The sequence below is a fragment of the Gekko japonicus genome, unplaced genomic scaffold (assembly GCF_001447785.1).
Source record: "Gekko japonicus isolate JY-2015 unplaced genomic scaffold, Gekko_japonicus_V1.1 scaffold1436, whole genome shotgun sequence".
In the NCBI taxonomy this organism is placed as follows: domain Eukaryota; kingdom Metazoa; phylum Chordata; class Lepidosauria; order Squamata; family Gekkonidae; genus Gekko; species Gekko japonicus.
Window position 1 is genome coordinate 193722 of NW_015171546.1, and position 10410 is coordinate 204131.

Genomic DNA, 10410 nt, shown 5'->3' on the forward strand with positions numbered 1-10410 from the left:
TCGTCGTATTAGAGAGGAGGAGGATCGAGCATTTCCCCACTCGGCCGTTTAGCTTCTAGAGGCTCTGGAGAGAGAGAGATGAGCCCCCAAAGAGTGAAAACTGCTAGCAAAGGTTTATTCAAGGTACGTGCTCTCGCGCACATGCACACTTTATTTGAAACAGCGCGCATGCCCACTAAAGCTCGTGCCTTGAATAAACCTTTGTTGGTCTTAAAGGTGCCCTGCTGGACTCTAAATGTGTTCCGCTGCTTCAAACCGACATGGCTGACGACCTGGGTCTAACTCCTAGCAGGCCACAATGGCAGAATGATAATAACGCGTTCCAAAAGGCGCAAATTGGAACAAGGGAGAGACAGCAACCTCTGGCGGACCGAGACCAGAAATCCAGGGCTGTCCCAGACGGGAATCATAGAGTCGGAAGGGACCTCCAGGGTCATCTAGTCCAACCCCCTGCACAAGGCAGGGAATTCACAAATACCTCCCCCTCCACACACCCAGTGACCGCTGTTCCACTCCCAGAAGATGACAAAAAACCTCCAGGATCGCCGGCCAAATTGGCCTGCAGAAAAATGGCTTCCTGACCCCAAAGTGGCGATCAGCATGTCCCTGGGTGTGTAAGAAAGGGCCACGAGAACTAAGCACTGAGGCAACCAATGTTCCCTCTAAGCTACGCAGTCTTGTGAGCAAAAATTCTACTTTGTGAGCTACTGGCATTAAAGTTGTGAGCGAGTGATGTGGCGACTGCATAAATCAGTTTGCTCTGGAGCCCTCCTTCCTAAACTAAGACAAAAAACTGTGAGCCGGAGGCTAAAAAACTGTGAGCTAGCTCACACTAACTCAGCTTAGAGGGAACAATGGAGGCAACCGTTCCTGCTGGGTATAACAGATCCTCCTCTCCGCGTGTGCTTCATGATGGAGGTAGTCATGTCGATAGAGGTAGAAATGTCAAGAGTGTCCAACTGCAATAAAAAAGGCCAACACTATGCTGGGGATTATTAGGAAGAGAACTGAAAACAAATCAGCCTGTATCATAATGCCCCCTGTATAAATCGACGGTGCGACCTCAAAAAGGATATTATAGCATTGGGAAAAGTGCAGAAAAGGGCAACTAGAATGATAAAAGGGTTGGGACACTTTCCCTATGAGGAAAGGTTAAAGCGCTTGGGGCTCTTTAGCTTGGAGAAACGACGGCTGAGGGGTGACATGATCGAGGTTTATAAGATTATGCATGGGACAGAGCAGGTGGAGAAAGAAGTAGTTTTCTCCCTTTCTCAGAATAAAAGAACTCGTGGGCACTCCATGAAATTGCTGAGCAGTCGGGTTAGAACAGATAAAAGGAAGTCCTTTTTCACCAAAAGAGTGATTAACACATAGAATTCACTGCCACAGGAAGAGGTGGCGGCTACAAGCATGGACGGCTTCAAAAGGGAATTACATAAGCATATGGAGCAGAGGTCCATCGGTGGCTATTAGCCACAAGGTATAGATAGAGACTTCGGGGCAAGTGATGCTCTGTCTTCTTGGTGCTTGGGGGGGGGACAACAGTGGGAGGGCTTCTAGTGTCCTGGCCCCACTGCTGGACCTCCGGATGGCCCCTGGATTTTGGCCACTGTGTGACACAGAGTGTTGGACGGGATGGGCCACTGGCCTGATCCAACATTGGCGTCTCTTATGTTCTTATGACCCAAAAGGTGCAAATCAGAACAAAAGAGAGACAGCAACCTCTGGGGGACTGAGACCAGAAAATCAGGGTTGTCCCAGACACGAATCACAGAGTCGGAACGGACCGCCAAGGCCATCTAGTCCACCCCCCTGCGCAACGCAGGAAATTCACAAATACCTCCCCCTCCACACTCCCAGTGACCCCTGCTCCACGCCCAGGAGATGACCGAAAAACTTTCAGGATCCCCGGCCAAACTGGCCTGGAGATAAATGGCTTCCTGACCCCAAAGTGGTGATCGGCATTTCCCTGGGTGTGTAAGAAAGGGCCAGGAGATCTAAGCACTGAGGCAACCCTTCCTGCTGGGTATAATAGATCCCAATCAATGCTCCCTCTAAGCTGTGGAGTCTTGTGAGCAAAAATTCTACTTTGTGAGCTCCTGGCATTGAAGTTGTGAGTGAGCAATTTGGCTAGTGCATCACTTAGACATCCGGTTCGGATGGCATTTTGAAGGACTTATAAAATGAGAATAAAAAATTATAAATGGTAAGAAACCCCATGCATAAAGGTAAAAGAAGCTTAAAACAGCAATAAAATGCATTTTAAAATTCTTAAGAAATTCTACTTTGTGAGCTCCTGGCATTAAAGTTGTGAGCGAGCGATTCGGCTGCTGCATCACTTAGTTTGCTCTGGAGCCCTCCTTCCTGAGCTGAGACAAAATTCTGTCAGCCGGAGGCTAAAAAACTGTGAGCTAGCTCACACTAACACAGCTTAGAGGGAACACTGGTCCCGATCCCCACGCGTGCTTCACAAGAAAGGTAGTCATGGGCCAGCCAGGCTCAGAGAACTTTCCAGACTGCGAGGCAGAGAAATGGGTCACTGATCCATGCCCGGCCCAGGTTCCAAAGCAGGCAAAACCCAGGCGAGCTTAACGCAGATCTCAGCAGACAAGTTATCGGGGCCTGTTTGGGGAGATCCAATCTCGGAAAGTTTACCGGGCGTGCCTGTTCAAAGCCAAGCACCCCCAGGATGGGAAGCGTCACAGCCGATCGTGCCCACGGGACCAGGAAGCGAGATCGGGTTCTGCCAGGCTGGCAAACAAAAAGTACAGGCTGTACGACACAGCTGGAAACCTTTTCCCCCTGAAGCAGAGACAAGGGAGTTTGGGGGCTTAAGACCCACAACAGAGGTGCTTGGGTACAACCAAGGCAGTTGACGCGGTTCCCACCCCCTCCCAAAAACAAACAATCACCCGGGGAATTAGCCTGAGTGAGGATGTACCAGGTCAATAGCCTCCAGGACAAAGCTCCACGACAGAACGCATCAAACCGAACGACGAGAGTGCTCCTGAGCACGAGCAAAGTGTTTCTTCCTTATCTAGCGCGCCCGGTAGGAGTCTTGGCTTTTCTCTTGTTTGGAAGTTCGGTGCACATGGATTACGAGATGGGGGGAGGGAAGGGAGAGAGGTTTAAAGGAGACGAGTCGGCTACAGCTACGGAGGGACGGAGCGGATCCACATTCTGCGCTCTGGGTTCTTATGAAATCTGAACGGGAAAAGAAGAGGGCAAAGCGTGGGAGGGGGAGAGAAACGGAGGAGGCAGACCCCCCCCAACTGGGACGCTACCACAGCCCCTCTAATTAATTAGAACGAGAGAAAGACACACACACGCGCACCCCTCTGTCTCTCCGGCCCAGGAGGCGGGGATGCCTGGATTGAAGGGGCAGAGATCAATAAATCATTAAACAGTCGGTTAGCAAGCAGTCCGATTGATGGACAGGGCGCGATGGAGCACCTGCTCCGGCTCCCCCCAGGGGGAAGGGGACGCAAGGAGAGTCCAGCTGGTTCCTGCCTCATCCCTGCCCCCCCCCCTCCGAAGCACCTGAGGCCCTCTCCAGAGGGGAGGAAAAAAGCCGCCTTCGATTTCAGACTACCACTTTCCTCACACCGACCCCCCCCCCCCACTACAAGGAGACCGGGTGGCTTTGGAGATAAAGGGGATCGTAATCTGGGGCAGGAGGACACGACCTCTCAGGTTTCCCCGCGAGCTTCCTCGGGCACTCTGCCGCCGTGTAAGAATCAGCGAACAGAACAGAACAGAAGTTTATTATAACAGTCATAGGTAAAGGTAAAGGTTCCCTTGCTCGAAAGCCAGTCGAATCCGACTCTAGGGTTGCGGTGCTCATCTCCGTTTCCGAGCCGAAGAGCCAGCGCTGTCCGAAGACGTCTCCGTGGTCATGTGGCCGGCATGACTAAACACCGAGGCGCACAGAACGCTGTTCCCTTCCCACCGAAGCGGTACCTATTGATCTACTTGCAATTTCTTGCTTTCGAACTGCTAGGTTGGCAGGAGCTGGAACTAGAGACGGGAGCTCACGCCGTCATGTGGCAACTCGGGTCTCGAACTGCTGAACTACCGACCTTCCACAGCCTGCAGTTCAGCGTCTTAACCACTTGAGCCACCGCAGCTCCTATAACAGTCACAGACCAGATAAAAATAGTTTTACACATTGCTAAGGGTAAAATACAAATCTGCCTTGACTATACTACTAAAATATACACTATATGGAATATATCATTTACTCGGTCTCAATAAATCTGAGCTGAACATTTAAATTTATGACTTGCATTTAAACATAAATACTTCTGCGGCCGCTACGGTATTTCCTATGTGAACACGTACAAGTTGAATGGAATAGCTGTACTACTGATAACAGCAAATAGTAATAAGCCACACTTCACTTACAAGGCACCCAGTTCTGATGGCATTTTGAAGGACTTATAAAAGGAGAATAAAAAATTATAAATAGTAAGAACCCCCCGTGCAGAAAGGTAAAAGAAGCTTAAAACAGCAATAAAATGCATTTTAAAATTCTTAAGAAACAGGCCGTTGACAGTTAGGTGATTGACATTTGACTTCCTGTGTTATTATAGATTTTCTAATTCTTAAAGCTCCACATTATAGATTTTCTAATTCTTAAAGCTAGCCATCCATATCTAGCCACTAGAAGTGTTACCTCTGAGTGTCTGTCCGCCAGAAGATTTTTCATAATATGAACTCTTTGCCTACTAATGAGAGGTAAGGACTTGGGGAGTGGAAGTGATTTACGGAGATTATTATATGCCTTACGGTCGAAAATATGTTCTAAATTTCCGATGCCTTTGTTACAGCAGGAACATATACGTTCCTCAAATGGGATTTTCTTATGCTTTCCCTCTGTAATTGCTAGAGGACATCAGGAGCAGTGTTCCTTCTAAGCTGAGTGCGTGTGAGCCAGCTTCACAGTCTTTTAGCCTCCGGCTCGCACGTTGGTGTCTCCGCTCAGGGAGGAGGGCTCCGGGGCGAACTGACTTCTGCGGTGGCCGAATCCCTCGCTCACCGCTTCAATGCCAGCAGCTCACCAAGTAGGTTTTTTGCTCACGGGACTCCGTAGCTGAGAGGGAGCACTGGTCAGGAAGCTTCCCGTGAAACGGGGGAAGCTCGCAGACGGCCATGCCGGTTTCAGTCCATCGATCCCAGGGCGAGAAGCCTCGGTCTGTTCTGAGGATCTTTTTGAGCGTACGGCAAGGTTCCCTCTAAGCAGTGGAGTCTGGCGAGCAAAGATTCTACTTTGCGAGCTACTGGCGTTAAAGTTGTGAGCGAGCGATCCGGCTACTGCGCAACTTAGGTCGCTCCGGAGCCCTCCTCCCTGAGCGAAGACAAAAATGGGTGAGCCGGAGGGCTAAAAAGCTGTGAGTCGGCTCACACTCACTCAGCTGAGAGGGACCACTGGCCTATGGGCAACTTTGGGATTCGGTCACAGCACAGCGGGCCACAAAACAGCTGCCACGGCTGACCTCCAATGGCACCATGAAGACCCTTGTGCTGCGGGGAGCAGCTGCCACCAAGCCAATGTTTTGAAAAAATCTGCACAGCCAAACAAATCCCCAGTGGCCAATCAGAAACCTTGCTGGGCAAAAACCCCACCCGGCCCCGCCCACTCGCTAACAGCACTCGGTAGGCCCCAGAAAAAGTGTCCGTGGATACCACTGTGCCCGCGGGCACCCCATTGGGGACCTTTGGTGTGGCGTCCTCGCTTATTGGGGAGACGGTTTTACCTTCAAAACACTGTGTACCTAAACTTGGTAGATTTCTGCTGCCAATAGGAATTAAAAATTCCAAATCTCTCTCTTTTGGTAGAATGACCTAGGGCACTTCAGAGGACTATGTGGCCCTGAGGAAAGACTATTCTGATTTCTGGGATAAGTTTAAACAAAAAAAATGATTTATTTAATAAAGAACAAAATAGGATTCTGGTTATTTTTGAACTGTTGCTGATGAAAGGAACTTGTAGATATAACTGGCAAAGCTTGGTGTCAGTCTCTCAAACTCCCAAAATTCCACTCTGACAGGTGTAGACACTCAGTCTAATATCTCTCTCCCTCATCTATATAGCCACACAGGCTGAACTCTGTCTTATTCACACAGAATAAACTCATATTCACACAGACTAAACTGTTTGTCTTATTCACACAGAATAGACTCAAAATCTCCCACAGTCTCACAGACTATGCTCTCTCTTCAAACTTCACACACAGAATCACTCTCATAGACACCTCTCCTCCCACACTCTCAGTCATCAGCCAATCACATCACACTTATCTCCCTCTATAACTCTTCTTACAGTACTGCAGTCAAACTAAACAGTTAAGGAAACACACACCAAAACATGAAGTCATTACACTTGGTCTATTCTGACTCGCAGAGGGTTTCTGGCACCAGGAACCCCGCAGCCTTTTAATGGGAGGTGCCACCGGGTTCGGCACCCCAAGGCCTGCTGCAGTTGTGGGCTCCTGAACAGAGCAGGAGGTTGGAAGAGATGGTCTCCGGTGTTCCCTCTAAGCTGAGTTAGTGTGAGCTAGCTCTCAGTTTTTGAGCCTCCGGCTTGCACGTTTTTGTCTCAGCTCAGGAAGGAGGGCTCCAGAGCAAACTGAATGATGCAGCAGCCAAATCGCTCGCTCACCACTTTTAAGGCCAGTCGCTCACCAAGTTGAATGTTTGCTCACGAGACTCCGCAGCTGAGAGGGAGCATTGACGAACTCCAAGATCCCTTCCGACTCTATGACCTTCTGGCTCACTCGGCCAGTAAGCTGTGGCCCCTCCCTGTGCCTCTGGGCATGTGCAGAAGGTGCAATTCCCAGGCAAGCTTGAGGCTCCCCGCCCCTCTAACCGCTGCCGTCGCTGACTCCCCACTTGCCAAGAGAAGATGCGGGGGGGGGGGGTCTTACCGGCCAGGCAAAATCAAAGCGAACCACCATCTTGTGGGCCGAGTCTAGGTTTTTCCGGTGACCGGTCGAGAAGACGTTGCCCCCCAGGACGGGCGTGGTGGCGGTGCCGAGCACGCAGGGTCCCCCAGGGAGCGCCCTCAGCTGGTATTCCTTCAGGCAGGCCCGGAAAAAGGTCCGGCAGGGATCCGTCTTGGGGCATGGCGGCTCCAGCCCTCCCCGGCAACACCGCCCGTCTGCCAGGACCCCCTTTTCGTTGCGGACGAAACGGATCTGCAGCTCAAAGGTGCCGGCGGCTTCCAGGACCTGCAGAGGCATGGCGGACAGAGGTGACGCAGAGCCCGAGAGATGTGCCGTGAACGCCAAACCAGACTTTTCCCCACGCTCCCACCCGCCAGAAGGACAGGGTGGAATACCTGTCTCGGAGTAACAAGATACCAGGATCTAGCCCTGCCCGACCCACTCTCCCTAATAGAACTGATCACTGGAAACACACACAAATACCATTGTAAAGGTTCTACTCGCTTTCTCCCTGACATGTCTGGATTTGAACCCAAGACCACACTCCCAGGAAGTCCAAATACTCGGAGTCTGGCTATCGGTGAGCTAACCGATCCGAATTCACTTGGGCCCACGACCCGTCCCGTGTACCAGGGCTCAAACGACTGAGACGCCCGTCGAGTCCGTAAAGGGAGCCTCTGAGCCCGGGCAGAGGGCACACACCAGTCGCGGGAGCCGACACACATCTGACATCAGCGGGGAGGGCTTCGAAGTCGGAAGGCGCAGGCGTGACCCTGGTCCCCCTCCCCCACTTGTGGGCTGTGTTTCTGTGCCTCTGGGCACGTGCAGAGAGATGTGCCTCCGCTGGCGATTAACCAGACCGGGGATCCAGCCCAAACCGCAGCAGTTTTTTAACCAGCTGCAAAAGGGCTTGCACTAATCGCAAGGCCAACAGAAGCATAACGTAAGCTGGGGGGGGGGGGTTGATTTCTCTCACCACCTTCCCACTCGCTTCCCTCCCTGTTCGGGAAAGCCGGCTTGGCTACCCCCACCCTACCCCCTCCCAGAAAAACCCACCTTCCCCAGGAGACCCAGGGCGTTGCTGGGATGGTCTAATGCAGGATTTCACCCCCTGCTCTGCCCTTCTGCCGAGTTTTTGCCAGTTCCCAGGGAGTTCTCGCCCCTGAGGCTCCAAGGGCACAACTGCCAAGTCCCCGGGGTCCAAGGAGGTCCCCGGACCACCCACCTGGCCGGGCCGCCCCTCTCCCGCTTCTGCAAACCTGGGGTGGTCCAAAACCGACACTTGGCAGTGTGTGTGTGTGTGTGGGGGAGATCAATAGAAACCGGAGACTTTTAATAACGCAACGAAATCCACATCCTAGCTGGAAACTCTGGGCAAGAAGAAAACAAAGGGCCGGGAAGTGGTGGGGATTCGAGGGGGCACGGCTCCCGTGCACTGCCAGGGCCCCCACAATTCTGCACCAAATTGGGGGGGGCAATGTTCCCTCTAAGCTGTGGAGTCCCGTGAGCCAAAATTCTACTTTGTGAGTGACTGGCATGAAAGTTGTGAGCGAGCGATTTGTCTACGGCATTGATTGGTTTGCTCTGGAGCCCCATCCTTCCTGGGCGAAGACAAAAAAAAGTGTGAGCTGGAAGTTAAAAAACTATGAGCTTGCTCACACTCACTCAGCTTAGAGGGGACACTGGGGGGGGGGGGTGGGGCTTACTGTGTGGGGGAAACTCCCGGCTGGATGGGGATCCCCTGGCGCGGCCTCCCCCACGGGGTCTTTCCAAATCCGCCTGCTGGGCAGCCCGCCTTTACACCTTGCCCTTGAGGAGTCCCGGCTCTGGCAACGCTTCCCAAACCGGCTTCCTGGGAAACTGACTCTGGAACTGCGGGGCGCTTGTGCGAACTCCCTGCCCGCAGCTGCCTCGGGGGTGTGTGTGGTGGGGGGGCAATGAGTTCTTTGTTCCAGAGAACCGGCCCAATCCCCCCCCGCGCTCGGGACCAGAGCTGTGGGGGGGGGGGGAGAGGGTGGTCGCAGGCTCGAATCCTCCCGCTCTCCTCTTCTTCTCCCACGGGGGCTCAGCAGCGGCACCGCTCACAGAACAACAACCCTCCCCCCCCCCAAGCCGGCTCTTCGGCACCCAGAGCGCCATTCACACGACAGCCCGAACACGCGTCCTCGACTTTTCCACCACCGGGTGGGAGATGCGGTTGGGGGAGGGGGCACAAGCGCTGCTTAGCATGGTCCCCCCCCCCAATGCTCCCTCTAAGCTGTGGACTCGTGTGAGCAAAAACTCTACCTTGTGAGCTACGGGCATTAAAGTGGTGAGCGAGCCATTTGGCAAATGCATACATGTTGGCTCTGGAGCCCTCCCTTCCCGAGCGGAGACAAAAATGTGTGAGCCGGAGGCTAAAGAACTGTGAGCTAGGCTCACACTCACTCAGCTTAGAGGGAACACGGGTCCCCCCAACAAGCCCTCCTGGGGGGGGGGACCTGGAGCGCGTCCCCCGGCCTCCAGCCCCGTCGAAGCCCCCGGCAAGCCGCCGAGGGAGAGGCACCCCGCCGGGCCTCACCTGGGGCCGCGTGTGCAGCAGCAGGAGGAGGAGGAGCGGAGCGAGCCAGCCCGCCGCTCCCAGCCTCATTGTCTCGCCCGCCGCCCAGGGAGGGAGGCCGGCCACCTGCCCAGCCAGGCGCCCCTGCCTCCGGCCTCGCGGCGCATCCAGGACCGCAGTCGCCGCCACCGCAGCAGCCGCCCGCCCGTCCGCTCGGTCCCTCCACTGCCTGCCTCTCTCCTCGCCAGCCCCGGCCGGCCGGCCGGCCTCCCGCACGCCGGGGGAGTGGCCAGCCCTTCTTCGCCCCGCGAATCAGCAGGCGGAGGCCCGGCCAGCAGGCGGCGCTGCAGTGCAGCTTCTCCCACGGGAGCCGCCTTTCCGCCCGGCCTCCCCAACCGCCCTCCCTCCAGTGGCCGCGCGTTCCGCCGGCAGGCCACCGCCGAGCGCTCGGTGGCCCGTTCCGTGACCTCCCCGAGCTGGCGCCCTTCCGCAGCCGCCTCGACATGGGAGGTCGCGCTCGGGGACGTCCCAAAAGCCCCCCCCCACCCCCGCTTTGCAACCAATGCTCCCTCTAAGCCGTGGAGTCTTGTGAGCGAAAATTCTACCTTGTGAGCTACCGGCTGTAAAGTTGTGAGCCAGCGATTGGGCTACTGCGTCAGTTAGTTTGGCTCCGCCGGATCCCCCCTTCCTGCGCGAAGACGGAAATGTGTGAGCCGGAGGCTAAAAGACTCTGAGCTAACTCACACTCACTCAGCTTAGAGGGAACACTCCTCCCCAATCAATGTTCCCTCTAAGCTGTGGTGTCCCGTGAGCAAAAATTCTACTTCGTGAGCTAGGGGCATTAAAGCTGGGAGCCGGCGACTTGGCTACTGCATATATTAGTCTGCTCTGGAGCCGTCCTTCCTGAGCTAAGGCAAATATGTGTGA

At 54.2% G+C, this 10410-nt stretch overlaps 1 protein-coding gene across 1 annotated transcript in view; it reads right to left on the reverse strand.

Moving 5' to 3' along the window:
• Positions 1-9703, reverse strand: part of LOC107117545 (protein jagged-1b-like) — a 40142-nt gene extending 30439 nt beyond the window's left edge. Inside the window, exons 1-2 of the mRNA XM_015419682.1 lie at positions 9505-9703; positions 6927-7229 (exon numbers count right to left, since the gene is read on the reverse strand). Coding sequence (XP_015275168.1) covers positions 6927-7229; positions 9505-9573 — 372 coding nt within the window. The 5' untranslated portion in view covers positions 9574-9703. The remainder of the gene's footprint in view (positions 1-6926; positions 7230-9504) is intronic.
• Positions 9704-10410: the final 707 nt, after the last annotated feature.